The sequence below is a fragment of the Lagenorhynchus albirostris genome, chromosome 10 (genome assembly GCF_949774975.1).
Source record: "Lagenorhynchus albirostris chromosome 10, mLagAlb1.1, whole genome shotgun sequence".
In the NCBI taxonomy this organism is placed as follows: domain Eukaryota; kingdom Metazoa; phylum Chordata; class Mammalia; order Artiodactyla; family Delphinidae; genus Lagenorhynchus; species Lagenorhynchus albirostris.
In genome coordinates this window covers 96605317-96620469 of record NC_083104.1, presented here as the reverse complement: position 1 = coordinate 96620469, position 15153 = coordinate 96605317, and the positions used below count along the sequence as shown (strand labels likewise).

The window sequence follows — 15153 nt, the reverse complement described above, 5'->3', positions numbered from 1 at the left end:
TATTCAAGACTGAGTTCTTCCCAGAATGAGTTTGACTCGATCCTGTCCCCAAACACATGATATCAAAGGATCTAATTCCTGCTGTTGAACTGATATATCAGTGGTTACAATCCTTAGTTAATGTAATTTACTTCTAACCTCCACATCCATCAAAAACAGAATTTAGCTATCATTTTGAGCACCAAACTATTTTATGTAAGGAATTTATCTAATCATATGTTCTACAAATAAAATGTAGAAGTAAAATGTAAGCAAATGTGAGGAAACTACACTAACATGTTAAAACTTTACATTGGCTTATATATAAATAGTTACTTGATCATCTCAGTAATTTTATGAATTATGTATTTATTGCCATTTTACAGATGTGAAAACTAGGGCTCAGAAACGTTCTTAAATCACTTTCTCCATTTTATCGATGCGGTAACCAGACATTTGTGCGATTATGACTGATTAACGTCTGTTTTCCCCATTACGCTCAAGAAACAAAGAGCTCCACAAAGTCCACGCCTCCTTTGCTCATCTCCGCATCTACAGTTCCTTGCCCAGTGACTGGCACGGAGAAGGTGCTCAACCGCTATATGATGAATGGATTATTTGCTCACAATCACATGGCTAGATAGTGGTAGAACAATGATTGGATTCAGGTCTTCTAATTCCTTGTCTAGTATTCTTTTTACAACATCATAAGAAAATGAACTTTGTGGAAAATTCTACAGAAGTTTTCTCCATTCTTTCCCACTATTACTAAGAAACTTAAAATTCTAGAATATAATATAAGGCCTTTGGCTTTGATTTACATGAGATATTATACGTGAAAGCCTACAGTTTTCTGTTGCTTTATCAGAACTGTGTAAAGGTACAGCACTGTTACAATACACAAACAGAGCAGGGAGGGACAGATGTTCATGAACTGAACAGTAAGAAGAGATGAACTACTAAGAACATTGGGAATGTTCTAGAACGTGTGCAAGTCTTTGCTCTACTATCCTTATCGACTTCTCTATCCTAACAAAAACACCTTTCAGTTAACGTCATGACAAGTACAGACTATCAGGGTAAGTGAATCTGGTGAAAGTGAAGGAGACTGACCTTTCCTGATGGGGTCTATTACAGATCAAGTCACCCCCCAGGTACCCCACAGCTTTACGTGCTGGTTCTCAAAGGGGAACTTGTGACGGGCCACAGGGGATCTGGGAATACCTAGAAGTGCATGTAAGTTTTTGTGTGTCTTTTTCAAAATAAAGTTTCCTAACTTGGCAAAAAGATTAAAAACCTCTATGGTCAGGCTGTCGTTCTGCAGTCAGGGGCTCTAGTATCAACTCTGTGTAGTAACGATACAGAGGCGGGGAAGGACAGGCTGTACTCTGCTTTAGCCAGCTCTATCCAGGCCGTCCCCATCCCCACGGCACCTCTGCAGGACTATCTGACAAACTAAATGGCAGAAGTCAGCATCAGGCTACGGGAGGCTCTATCTGCTCACCTTGGACCCTTCCTAACGCCCTAGCTGGGCGGGCTGGCAGAAACCACCCAGCCTACGTGTTGAAGAGAAGGAAAGCAGGCTGGCAAGCAGGGTTAGCCTTCAGGAGGTGTGGACTGACTCTCTCCGAAACAGGATGAGGGTCCACTCCCCACGTCCACCACCTGAATCCACGCCACTGGCGCCCGCTGACTGTAGCCCTGCAGTCATCTCCTAAACGGACCCTCTGCCCCCAACTCACTGAGTCCACTTTCCACGTAGCAGCCAGAATAACCTGTTTAAAAAGGGAGATCCTGTCACTCCCCCGTTAAAGTCCTCCAGGGGCTTTTCATCACGCTTAGAACAACGGCCAAACTCCTGACAAGGCCGGATGTAACCTGCCCCCAACCTACCGCCTTGAAGCGGCCCTCCGTCCGCTGTCCGAGCTCCTAGCCGCACGGCCCCTACCCACGGTCCTCGAGCACCTCAAGGCCTCCACACTTGCCGATCCTCCTGTGCCGGCGCCTCCCCAGAGCTCCGCATGCCCGGCTTGCTCTCATCACCCAGCCTCAGCTCAAACATCACCTCCTCAGAGAGGCCGCTGCGCCCTGCCCTGCCCCGCCCCGGCCATCGCTCCCTCGCACACGCAGAGGCTGTGCTCCAGAGCCTAGAACACAATCTGACACAGTGCAGGGACTCGACACATTTGCTGCAAGAGTGTTAGTAATTTTAGTGCAGCTTTCTGGCCTAAGCAGACATCTGGCCTGGACGTAACAAGTGAGCAAGGTTAAGGTAAGCTATCCTTTGACCAGAGTCTAACCAAACATTCCCCATAGCGTCAAAGAGAAGACCTTGTGCCCTAAAAGAGGTTGCCGTTGGGGGACTAGGAGGCAATCAACCAACAGCAGAGATGGAAGAGTGTGAAAAGAGAACCACTGGACGAGCCAGAGCTGAAACCTGTGGTGGAGAATGAGCTCCATGCAGACCTTCTCCCTAAAAAATACAAACCATGTACCTGGCTGTCCAAACGCTGCACTGCTGCGCCTGCTGACGGTGCCTGAGGCTCACCTGAAGACCGAGGCCCTCCCGCAGTGACTAACTGCTACTTGCACTAGCCTGTGAACTCTTCAAGCACAGAAACCACGTCTAAACATCTTTGTGGCCCCTGGGCTGCACCGAGCAGGTGCTCGTTGAATGCAGGCTGAACAGAACGGATTCGTCCTTACACTCATGAGGGAGTGAAGTAGGACAGACATCGTATCTCCATTTGAAAGCTAAGCTGCCTGAGGTTCAGGGAGCCTAAGTAACTCCTCCAAAGTTGCAGAGAAAGCGAAAGGCTGACACTTGAATTCGGATCTTCTGCCTCCACTGCGCCGTTGCTTCCAGCAGGGATTAGAGCTTCCAGCGCAGACAGGTGGCCAGGCCGGCTCCCCTGGCACGGCTGCCACTTCTGGGAACCACCCAAGGGAGAGTAACTCTCCCTCTGTCATACAGGGAGAAACTAACTCCGTAAATTACTATCTTGCAAGCTCATCTGGTGAACTAAAAAGTCTACCCAGAGAAACCTAAAATAGAAATTCCCCTTTTAGAGTCAGGTAAATCAGGGAGCACCTATGTGACATAACCTTAGAGCTATCAGCATGGCTTTCCTGACCCCAAATTCTGTCTCCTGCACTCTGATGCCTCAAATTCCATAATTAGAGTTTCATGACAGTCATTTTAGATACTGGTTATTAACCATTATTAGAATGGTGCATATTAGACTAATGTGCAGATTAAACTCTATGGGTGAGATGGCCTGTATTCTAGGCAAGAGTTTATTTTCGTTTAGAAGCCAAGGACACCAGGAAGCCAGCTATACCTGTGCCACTGTCAGCCATTTATAACTTATATGAATGAGTTTATCCTAACTTTTCCCCAAAAAGACTGTTCTGTTTTAGTTCTCTCTCTCAAGCACATTTATTTAACACTTTTCGATTTTCTCTTGTATTATAGTAAAATAACCTTTGGTTGTAATAGGCAGGGCAATCATTACTTGTTCTTTTTCTTGTGAAATTACTTAGGTTTGGCACGTTATAAAGGAGCAGGGAAGACATGATGTAATGTGGGGAGCCACAGCCGAGCTGGAATGTCACCCCAGGCCTCTGGAAGCCAGTCCTGAGGATACACAGTGACCCAGAGATGGGAGGAGTATCCTTTAAGGGAACGTATATTTGCATTTCGGTCAAGCTAACTGCATTTGATATTTAACTTAAAAAACAGTTACTCAACAGCTGTCTGTTCTCAGGCAAATCAGGTTAACTTTTCTAAGCCTCCGTATCATAATCTATAAAAGAAGAAAACTATATATGATCTTTAAAGGCCCATTCAGACCTAAATTGTGATTTTAAATTACAATGAAAGACTAAGGACTAAAGAAATAGGTCTAAATTGGGCTAAAAAAACATTCAAGTTAGAAACAAAGACTTCTAGGACTTTGGGAAGGAATAACATCAGATACCGGAACCTTGAGATGTTAAAGAACAGTACTGATAGCAACCGTGGATAGTTCTAGAACGCCAGATGTAACTGCTTCTAAAAATCACTCGGTCACTGTTCCCCAGCGTCAGCTACCCAAATACTTACCTCTGCCAGCATGTACGCGGAGAGAAGCGTGATTCCAAGATTGTACAAGGTGAGGACGCCCCTGAGGGAAAGAGCAGGTCTGCTCCTCATGTATCTGTTGCCCAGCCATATGGAGAGCAGGTATAAGACAGTGAGAGAAAAGGTGGGAAGGTAGGAGTCCAACAGGAACCACCCTCTGACTCGAGAATCTGCAAAGAAACACACAGTGAGAATCCCGAGGGCACCCCACGTGCTCAGTTGGGAGACACGGTCACGTGTGCTGTATTTGCTCACCCAAGTTCGACAGGGAACTGCAGGCCACAGCGTAAGTAAGCTGGGTCTGAGTTATAGTTCGGAAGAAGAAACCAGTGGGGGCTGGAATAGTTAAGGAGGGGCCCGTGGAGCAAACAGGGCTTCAGCTGAACACTGAGTGACAAGGACAAGTAATAAAGGTGGGAAGTCACAGTTCTTGAATGTCTAACTTTGGAATAGTTACCGTAGTTACTCTAACTCAGTAAATATGAAGTATTATGCCATTTTATGGATGTAAAAACAGCTCCGAAAGCGTCACCATTTGCAGAAGGCGCTCCGGTGGCTGGGAATTCACACCCGCCTCCCGTCCATTTTACCTTTCTGCTGCCTCCCGTGGAGAAGCTTTGGGTCGGCAGGAGAGCAGACACAATGGTAGCGTGTCCTAATTCCTGGAACCCACACTCCCTGTAATTTGCTTAGGATCACTGTGCATAAACCAGGAACGGCTGAGCGTTCAGCTGATCCAAATAGAGCAGTGGGATTACAGAAGGGCAAGCAGGAGGAGCTGCAGACGGCAAAGGCGGAGCCTCGGAGCCGAGGAAAATCAAACCGGGGACCCAAACCTGATCGTGGACCAAAAGTACAAGCAGCCAGGAGGCAAGAACCTGGACAGAGGTGTCCCTCTGTTTATTTAGCTTTAAAATTTTAAAACCTAAATAAAACACACGTCGTAGATCTATAATATAGTAATTAGAAAATAACTGTAGGCACAAAACTATTTTTGTTCTCTGCTCCTTTCTGTTGCTTAAACAGAGAAAATGATTTGGCCCAGAATTATGAAAACCGCATGCTGGTTTTTTTTTTTTTTTTTTCCTGTGGTATGCGGGTCTCTCACTGTTGTGGCCTCTCCCGTTGCGGAGCACAGGCTCTGGACGCGCAGGCTCAGCGGCCACGGCTCACGGGCCCAGCCGCTCCACGGCACGTGGGATCTTCCCGGACCGGGGCACGAACCCGTGTCCCCTGCAACGGCAGGCGGACTCTCAACCACTGCGCCACCAGGGAAGCCCCTGCGTGCTGTTTTTGATCTCTGTAAATAGAGCTGTAGGAACTGGTTTCTCCCTTTTCCTGATTCCTCTGGTCCCCGCGGTCCCAGTTCCCCTTTCTGCTCCCTGCCACCCCATCTACCCCCAGCTTCTCTACACCCCCCATCCTACAGAGCACCATTTCTGTGAGCAAAGCGCCTTCTCAAGCTCTGTCCCACCGCTTACTCTGTAAAGACTTCTCCTTATTCTGACAGAGATAAAAAGGTAAGAGAGGAGCATTCATGCAACTAACAGATATTACCTTCGGCACAACTGGCTCACAATTATCCGTCATAAATTTCGCGCGCTGGGCCACTTCCTAACATCCACCTCCACATCCTACGTGCCACGTGGCCTAAAGCCTACGTGTCCTTCGACCCCCAGATCAAGGTCCTGGCCTCTGAAGGAAGCCATTCCCCACTGCTCTTCCATAACTACAGCTACTCATCTGCATGACAAAATAGTTATTTTACAATTTACAAGTTATCATGGCTATAATACTGTTATTATAATTAACATTTACGGAGCACTGATTCTGTGCCCCACACAGTCCTAAAGCCTTGGATATACATTAACATCTTTAAAATCCTCAGAACAAGCTAATGATACAGGTGATGTTATTTTTAACAGCTTTATGGAGGTGTGGTTGATAAAGTCCTGCACATATTTACTGTGTACAATTTGCTGAGTCTGGACATCTGCCAACCCGTGATGCCATCACCACAGGCGAGGCGACAGATAAATCCATCACATAGGTGGTACGATCTCCACTTTATGATTGAGAAAAATTGGGTAAAAGAAGTTAAATAACTTGAACTAAACTGCTAGCTGCCTCTTGTTAATGGTATTATGGGTTGAACTGTGTCCCCCAGAAAGATGTGTTCAAGTCCTAACTCCTGGTATCTGTGAATATAACCTTATTTGGAAATAGGGTCTCTGCAGACGTAAACCGGTTAAGATGAGGTCGTACTGGATTAGGGTGGGCACTGCTCAGTGACCAGTGTCCGTCCTGACAAGGAGGGCAGACTGGCTCTCAAGGAGGAGAAGGCCACATGGAGACAGAGGCAGAGACGGAGCCACGCAGCTGCAAGGCAACAGCAGAAAGCAGCGAGGGCCGAGGCAGGAACAGGCTTCCCTGAAGCGCGGAGGGAGCAGGGCCCTGCCGACACCCCGACTTCCAGAGCCGTGGGAGAATAAACTGCTGTGTTTCCAGCCGTACAGTCTGTGGGATTTTGCTACGACAGCCCCAGAAACGAGCACACGTGGTTTACTTCCTTGCTTTTCGACTGCCTCAGAGGTGACGGTTCTACCTCCCAGCCACAGTGCACGCTCCGTGAGACCCGACTACGTCTTATATTTCTACTCTGTCTCTCTCGTAACTTATCGCCACTCAGTGCAGAGTTGACGGGAACAGTCATCAAATGCGTATCGATCGACACACTGAGTCAAGCGTGTTTAGCTAATACAGCGCCCGAGGCTGGCGTTTTCTTTTGTCCCAGCCCTGTGAATGTTTGCTGCCGTTGTTGGGGAAGACCATAACTGTTCCGACCAGAAGATGGGACCAGATACTTATATCATTTATTATCTTTGGGGCTTGAGATGTTAGCTCTGCATCTGGGTCACGTATTTGCCTAGAACCATCTCCCTTGATGGTACCAACGTGGCGTAGGTAAAGTCAGAAAAGGCTTGGGGACATCTGTGGGTTTAGCAGGGGGCCTGCCAGACAATTTAAGTTTGGGCCACCCCTCAAAGGGGAAGTGGGCACTAGATGGCCTGGAGGCTAGACTCCCTGTCACTGTGGAGGTCACCTGATCCAGTTGTCAACTGTCAATCTCACAACCTGCTTGCTACAAAGGAAACTCCCACAAAAATGACCACTGCTGAGCAGACAACTGCAATCCTAGCCTTAATTAATCCCCATCCACAGTAATAAGAAATCATCCCAGGTCACAGTGACCTTACCAGTGGCAAAGTTCAACATGACCTTGGCTCAGAGACACTGATAGCTCTAGTGCAAATGTCACGTAGAAAGCCGGTCACCCAGAAGCCCCGCATGCCTGTTAGAGTATCACGCTATCTGCTACAGCGGTACAGCAGAGAACACATCACATAAAGCAGGTTACGAGCTACAGGTCCCACCCTGCCTGTAGGATCATCACAAGGATAAAACGGAAAACAAGACAAAACGAAAACCAAAGGCAATGTGAAAAAATACACATATATGTTAAAGCTCTGTACAATCAGTACCATTTCACTAAAACTATATAAATAGTCATTCACACAGGATAATTTATGGAGCCTGTATGGAAACTGGAGAGTGGTCTAAATCATCTCGGTGTGCTTCTGTTTAAAGATTTTGAGAAACAGGAGAACCTCATTTCCCTCCCCCTCCCACCCAATAATGCTGAGGACAGAACTTGTAGATTTTCCAGCTTTGTGAACCAGCAAGGCTCAAGGGAAACAAAACGTGCTGTGGAAAACTTATTCACTTATTTGCAAAATATAGTGTCTCACAGGTTCCTAGGACTGTAATACACCCTGGAGATCACAGTCACGGATCCTGCCCTCGTGGGAGAAAGAGCTATTAATAAAGCGTATGAAGGAAATAAACAGAGGCTGAAATACAGCGTGATGAGAGGCTTTCGATTTGCCACTTTCGAGGGCAAATCTCTGCCATCCTGGTCAGGGAAAGCCTGTCGGGGAAGGTAACGTTCACAAGCCGGCACCTGACGTATGAGGAGGAGCTGACTACACTGGGGAGCCGGAGGTCTTAGCGGGAGGAACAGCAAATGAACGACTGTTACATGTCGAGGAAGTAAGATGTCTAGAGCAGCAGTGGCGTCGGAGAGGCAGCTGCGGCTGCACAGTACCCGACTGCGTGGTCCGCGGTGAGGAACTGCGTTTTCATCCTGAGGACGCCGGAAGATGCTGGTGAGTGTTAAGCCAGAGTACCACATTCTGTGATTTAGGCTTCTAAAGTATTATTGCAGCTGACACTTAACAGATGATGAGAAAGGGGCAGACGCATCGGGACGCCCCGCAGTGGTCCGAGTGACGGGTGGTGGAGGAAACATCGGGACACTCAGACAGCTGAGCTGCGGAGCCCGACCTCGTGGCCCTGGGCCGATGAAGCCCACACAGCCTTAGAGGGAGTTGCCCAGGGCAGGTAAGGGCAGAAGGGCTGCGTGTGACTATGCGCGTGAGGAAGTGGGAGGAGGATGGGCGGCGGGGCGGAGAGGATGCAGCAGACCTGGAAGGAAAGGCACCGCCACCTGGCGGCCGGAGGCAAGGAGTGCACCGCGCGCTGTTCCCGCTGCCGGAGCCTGAATCCCGAGAGAGGCTGAGCAGGAGGGAGGGGCGCCTCCGCACGTTCTGGGAGAAGGACATCGAAGGTGAGGGCGGGTAAGTCCCTCCATGCCAAGTACCACTGTCAAGACACCAGAAGGGACACCATCCTCCTAACTAAACCGTGTTCCTTCCACATTGAGTTCTCAAGAAGCTCACTCACCCCGAGGTCCAAACATATTGTCCAAAAAGGCATTGATTTCACCATCAAAGGCCTTTAGATGCTCCTGAAAAGACAAAGAAAAAATGATTTAAGTGGGTGTTTTTGGAATCTCTCAAAATGAACCACTGCCAACAACATGAGGCTGACAGACTCTCCAAGGGTCCTGGCCTTGAGGACTTTTGACTGCAGAGACTTAAGGAAAGTGGACCAGTAAACGCAGCCTCATTCACAAGCTTGTAAGGATTTGGAAGGAAACAATTCCTCTTTCATTTTCTTAGGCAAGAGGCGTCCTGGAAGACAGGTTTGGTACCTTTAGACACTGAAGGGTTACTGACCACCCCATTTCCCTGGACAATGCTTTTAGAGGTGTACTTTTCCAGAAGCAACTTCTATTGCTGCAATTAACAGGGGTTGTGTGCAAGCAACAGAAGTCTACACCTGCATTACATAATTATTAAATGAAAATTCAGCTGAATTGTATTTCACAAAGCTGAATGTAAAGCCATAAAGACGATGCTTTTCAAGTAAGGAAATGAAGCACTATAGCTATTTTCCCCACTACCTTTATGTTTTGTTTGTTTTCAAAACATTTTCAGTACATTAGCATCTATTTAACAGTACAGTAGATAGCATCACTAGGGTATCCCAGATTAACTACCACCACTTTAACTGGATTCCGGTTGAGATTGGAGAGTTTCTGCTAAGAATCTTAATGCTGATGAACTGGCTGCTGGCTCTTGACTTGGCTCCCTTCACGCTGCTCTGACATTATACCTCTCAAAATACCCGCTCAGGTGTTCCCTACCCCTGCTGCTAAGGTCTAGAGCACCTCCCTCAAGCAAAGGTAGGAAAAGCTGGATCACTGCACAGTGCTCCTAGGAAAGGGATCTGTGAGGGGGATTTTGGGCGAGTGGACCGGTCCCTGACTGCGTGTGAGTTTCCTGGACGGCCCTCAGGAAGTTTGTACAGAACGTTCTCCATAATCAATAGCTGGAGTGCAGTCAAAAGCATCTTATTCTCAAAGAAAACATAGGTGCAGAAGAGGAGAATTAAGTTCCTGCCATCTGTAAAGAAGACGTGCACGTTGGTGACTGGCACGTACAGTTTGCATCTGTCCCTTATTCGTGTCATTGATCCGAAGAGAAATGTCAAGGAAACTTAGGTCTCTGGGAACCTTAGGAAGCTTGGGAAGGAGGATAACGGTGAAAGCCTAGCATTTATTAGCACCCGCGACTTGCTGACCAGTGTATTAGGACCTTTATTATTTCATCATATCTCTATGAAAAGTATCTGGGCTAAACCAACTTTGGAAGGTTTTAAACAGTGTCTTTACTTTTGGTTTCCATAATGGACATCTTGGGAGACCTCCAGATTGGAGAAAGGTCAACTATCTAACATCTCAGTGTGACAGAACTTTGTGTTGCCGTTAGAATAGGGCAGATCTGTCCAGAGGGCTCTCATTCCTGAGCAAAGAATGTTAACCTCAATGATGTTCCCACCCTCATGACAGACACCAATAAAATCTTCATTGCCACATCTACCCACAACATTTAAACTTTTCCAATTTGTTTGCTGGGTTCAAAATCCATCTTCCAACATCTGTCGAGCTAAGAAAACGCTAAAGGTCACAAAGCTTGTATTATTTCTATTATCTTGCAGAAATTTAGTCACAGTGGAGAAAAACAGAAACAAAAGAGGGGAAGACGTGAACAGAAAATAAGAGAATGAAAGACGAATATGAACGAATTCTTTCAGTCATTAATTTACTGATTCATTAACTGAGTTTCTGGACATTACTATGCACCAGCACCGTGTTAGATGCTGAAACATGAAGTCAAACGAGGCATGGTCCTTATCTTCAGATAGGGTAACAAGCAAGTAATCAGTAATTACGGACCAGTTTTTTAAGGAGGATGAGAGGGGTTTACGGGACATGCTGTAAGAAAGGAGAGAAAGGAAGTATTATTCAGCCATAAAAAGAAGGAAATCCTGCTATTTGCGACAATGTGGATGGACCTTGAGGGCATTACGCTAAGTGAATAAGTAAGAGAAAAACAAATACTGTATGGTCTCACTTATGTACGGACTTTAAAAGAAACAAAACAAAAAAACCAAACTCATAGATACAGAGAACAGATTGGTGGTTGCCAGAGGTAGGGGCTGGGGAATAGGAGAAACGGGTGAAGGGGGTCAAAAGGTACAAATTCAGTTATGAAAAAAATTAAGTCGGGGGGGTGCAATGTGCAGCATGATGACTAGAGATGATAACACTGTATCGCATATTTGAAAGTTGCTAAGAGAGTAGATCTTAAAAGTTCTCATCACAAGAAACAAACTGTAACTGTGAGGTGATGGATACTAACTAGACTTACTGCGGTGCTCATTTTGCAACATATACAAATACGAAATCATTATACTGTACACCTGAAACAAAAGAAAAGCCAGGAGATTTCATGCAAATCTCTTATAAAAAGAGAAGCCTTCCAGGAAGAGCTGCTGCTTTGCTGAGTTTTGAAAGACTCCAGGATGTCGTCTAGATGGAGAAGGAGGGAAGAGATCAGCAAACACACGGAGACATGACTCACCTGGGAAATGCTTATGGCCAGGGTCTCTAGGGACCTATCTGACAGAAATAAAGCCAAGGCTGGGAAGGTCAGAAACCTGAAAACAATTACCTCTTTGGTTCTGGGTTATTTAATACAGTTAGTGAGGATGTAGTCTAAAAAGACGATGAGAGGACATCAGAAGAACAATTCAGAGTTCACCCTGGGTCAGTATAAGGTAAGAGAAAGTACAGAGAAGGGGTAGCGTCAGCCAACTAAGGACGAACTGTTAGCAAAGGATGAGATCAGAGCGTGGGTAACGAGCTCCCAGCTGTACCCTGGGTCCTACGTATGGTAAACGCTGAAGCGTGCTGGCCACTCTCTCAGGTGACCCCTAGGAGCTGAGAAAAACCAACTACCAGCAGCACTTTGTTCATTCAACCCACATTTCTGAACAGCTATTATGTACATAATACTTTTCAGACACATGAAGAAAAAAGGGATAGAGTGCTTGCCTCAAGAGCTTACACACAAACTGTTAAGTGAGACGCGGAGAAGGGCAGGCACCCAGCAGCTGAGGAGGCGGAGATACACAGAGCGGCCACACTGACGAAGACGCCACGCGAGTGAAGACCTAACGTGGGTTTTCAAAGATGGTGAGAGCTTGGATTAGGAGAGGGGAATAGTTCCGCCCTTAGACCTGGGCAAGACGGCTGCCGCCCTGCACCCCACACTTCAGAGGGCACCACTCTGGTCATCCTTTGGCTATTCCCCTCCACACAGGAAAAGAATCCTCTCAGCCAGGGAAACGCCTGTCCGTGGCCATAGCTTCCCCCTCCGGACTGCGTTCCAAGTTCCCCAGGCCACAGAATTCTCTGCCAAAGAAGAATTCTCTGAGCTCACATGCAAAACAACTTTAGCTATTTCCCCTTGCCCGTGTAATAAAGCCCACGTTCCATGACTTTGAATTCAATTTGTGCCTGTGTATAGCTACAGCTGAAGCATGGGAAGGCTGGGAGCAGGTAGGGCCTTATTTAAAGGTGTATCCCTGACTGCCGACCACAGATGATGAGAATGTAAGATGGTACAACCACACTGGAAAACGGTTTAGCAGTTTGGTAAAAACACAAATATTCACCTACCATATGATCCAGCAGCATGCCACTTCTAGGCCACCCAAAAGAAAATAAAGCACATATCCATGCAGAGACTCATATACAAATACTCAGGGCAGGTGAATGGGTAAACGAACTGTGCTATAACCACACAATGAAACACTGCTCAGCGACATAAAGGAATGAACTACTGATGTACACACAACATGGATGAATCTCAAAATTATGATGTTGCATTAAAACTAGACCAAAAAAAGAATACACACTCTCTGTTTCCATTTATTTTCTGGCCTTTCATGTAAAAAGTTATCTATGTGATAGAAAATCAGTGGTTGCCTGGGGACTGCAAAGGAGAGGAGCAGAATATCCTTCAAATATGAGGGTGAAATAAGGACATTTTCATACACACGTAGGTGAGAGAATTTGTAGCATCAGAACTGCACCGCAATGTATGCTCAAGATGTTCTTTAAGGAACAATCTAGAGGGAAATGGTTCCATATGGAAAGTAGCATTTATGGAAAGGCATAAAGAGCATCAGAAATGTATCTTTCCAGGCTTCCCTGGTGGCACAGCGGTTAGGAATGTGCCTGCCAATGCAGGGGACACAGGTTCGAGCCCTGGTCCGGGAAGATCCCACATGCCACGAAGCAACTAAGCCCGTGCGCCACAGCTACTGAGCCTGCACTCTAGAGCCCGCGAGCCACAACTACTGAGCCCACGTGCCACAACTACTGAAGGCCCAGGCGCCTAGAGTCCGTGCACCGCAACGAAGAGTAGCCCCTGCTCGCCACAACTAGAGAAAGCCCGCACACAGCAACAAAGACCCAACGCAGCCAAAAATAAATTAATTAGAAAAAAAAAAAGAAATATATCTTTCTGATCAAAGAGCCCTAGCCCAGAGCAAGCTAACCTCCACCTACCTCATCACGTCCACTGCAACGGCCATCATCACCCCCCACACCCTGCGTATCCCACCCCAGGAGCAGTGCTGTGCACCACCCAGTGCTGCCCTGCATCTGCCCCTTCTTCTACTGCCAGAAGGAACACCACTTGGAGGTAGCGGGGACCCATCAGAGGCAGACCCACCGGGCTGACTTCTTATGGAAAGGTGAGATGGTCTTCCCGGCCACGTGACATGCATCTCTCAGCACAGGTGGACTGGATCACCATGCACTCCTGCCTCTGCTCCCATGTTCTGAGAGTACCTGGGACACAGGAGAGCCGTGAGGGGCACACCTAAGTTTTGGCCACCACGGTGATGACTGAGACTCAACATAAATCAGGGGCATCTCAAACAGGAGGCCACTTCCTGGTCTGTTCTTGAAGGTGTGAACTCTGATTGCTGCGGGGACTGCCTCAGCCTCAACACCTGGACGGCTCAGACTTTCCTCTGCAAAGGCCGTCTTGCGATCGGATGAGAATCGCTATCACCATGAAGCAGGGCCGTTCTACGGAAGCCGAGCCAGGAAGCAAGGCAGAAATAAACCTGCCACCAGAGCTCCGCTGGTGCGTCCTCTGGTCTCTAAGCGCTCTCTAAACCAGATGCCGGTTTCTCTTCCTTTCCTTCTCCCCCGTCCTTTCCTTCATCATGTTCCTTGTTCCTCTTCTCACATCCCCTCCCCTTCTTCCTCTTTCCTCCCTCCTTCACTCATTCCTTCTTCACATTCCTTCAGTGTTGTTTTAGGCAGTTACGGTTTTTAGTATTTATCACGGGCATTACGTTGTATAAAAATCCAATGATTCTAGCTCTTGGGTTGGTCCTATTTTGTTGATGTAGTTTTTTTCCGGACACACAGGCTCAGTGGCCATGGCTCACGGGCCCAGCCGCTCCGCGGCATGTGGGATCTTCCCGGACCGGGGCACGAACCCATGTCCCCTGCATCGGCAGGTGGACTCTCAACCACTGCACCACCAGGGAAGCCCTGTTGATGTAGTTTTACATGACATTTTAAGAAAACTTATTCAGTCAGAATAGTTACCTATTTTTCCATGACCAACCCCCTTCCTCACTGCTTTTTAAAATGAGCAAAAGCCATTAAGATTATGAAACAGACTCTTAAGTTGGAAGAAGACACAGTATCCAAACCTTTACATTGTTTTTTTTTAATATTTCAGAGAAAACTAAATCTGAAGTGTTCGATGACAGCAGGTCAGGAAATGGGATCTGACAGCTCAGGTTAACCAGACATGACTCTGAAAATCTCAGGGGCAAGGGACAGACTAGAGCCCCATCCCACAGTGAGGCCTCTCTCCTGTTCCCCAGGCTCAGGATGGCTGTCAAACACTGAAACCCCTCTTGCAGGCCCCTGAGGGATTGCTCCCAGCCAGCTGCCCATGTGTTTGAAGAATGGAAACGCGTTCACATTTGTGAACGATTCTGGGAGGTTTGGAGGACGGCTAAAAGCAGATGTGATAAAATCTTCGCCTTTCATGCAGCTGAGTTCCCATGATATCACTCACGCATTTTACACTGATCCCCCCAAACTGCCCTGCAGAGGCCCACCCACTCAACACCTACTTTCCACTACCATACCCTGGAGGGAGCAGCTGACTATGGTAGGCTGAGGGGAGGCACGAGGTAGGGAACTC

The 15153-nt window shown here is 47.2% G+C and overlaps 2 protein-coding genes across 2 annotated transcripts in view; both read right to left on the bottom strand.

The window, feature by feature from the left end:
• The window catches only part of ELOVL2 (ELOVL fatty acid elongase 2), a 29291-nt gene extending 18002 nt beyond the window's left edge, over positions 1 to 11289 (bottom strand). Inside the window, exons 1-3 of the mRNA XM_060163950.1 lie at positions 11278 to 11289; positions 8906 to 8969; positions 4085 to 4272 (exon numbers count right to left, since the gene is read on the bottom strand). Coding sequence (XP_060019933.1) covers positions 4085 to 4272; positions 8906 to 8969; positions 11278 to 11289 — 264 coding nt within the window. The remainder of the gene's footprint in view (positions 1 to 4084; positions 4273 to 8905; positions 8970 to 11277) is intronic.
• NEDD9 (neural precursor cell expressed, developmentally down-regulated 9) overlaps positions 1 to 15153 on the bottom strand; it is a 503823-nt gene that overhangs the window by 250478 nt on the left and 238192 nt on the right. The gene's annotated exons all lie outside the window — the stretch shown is intronic.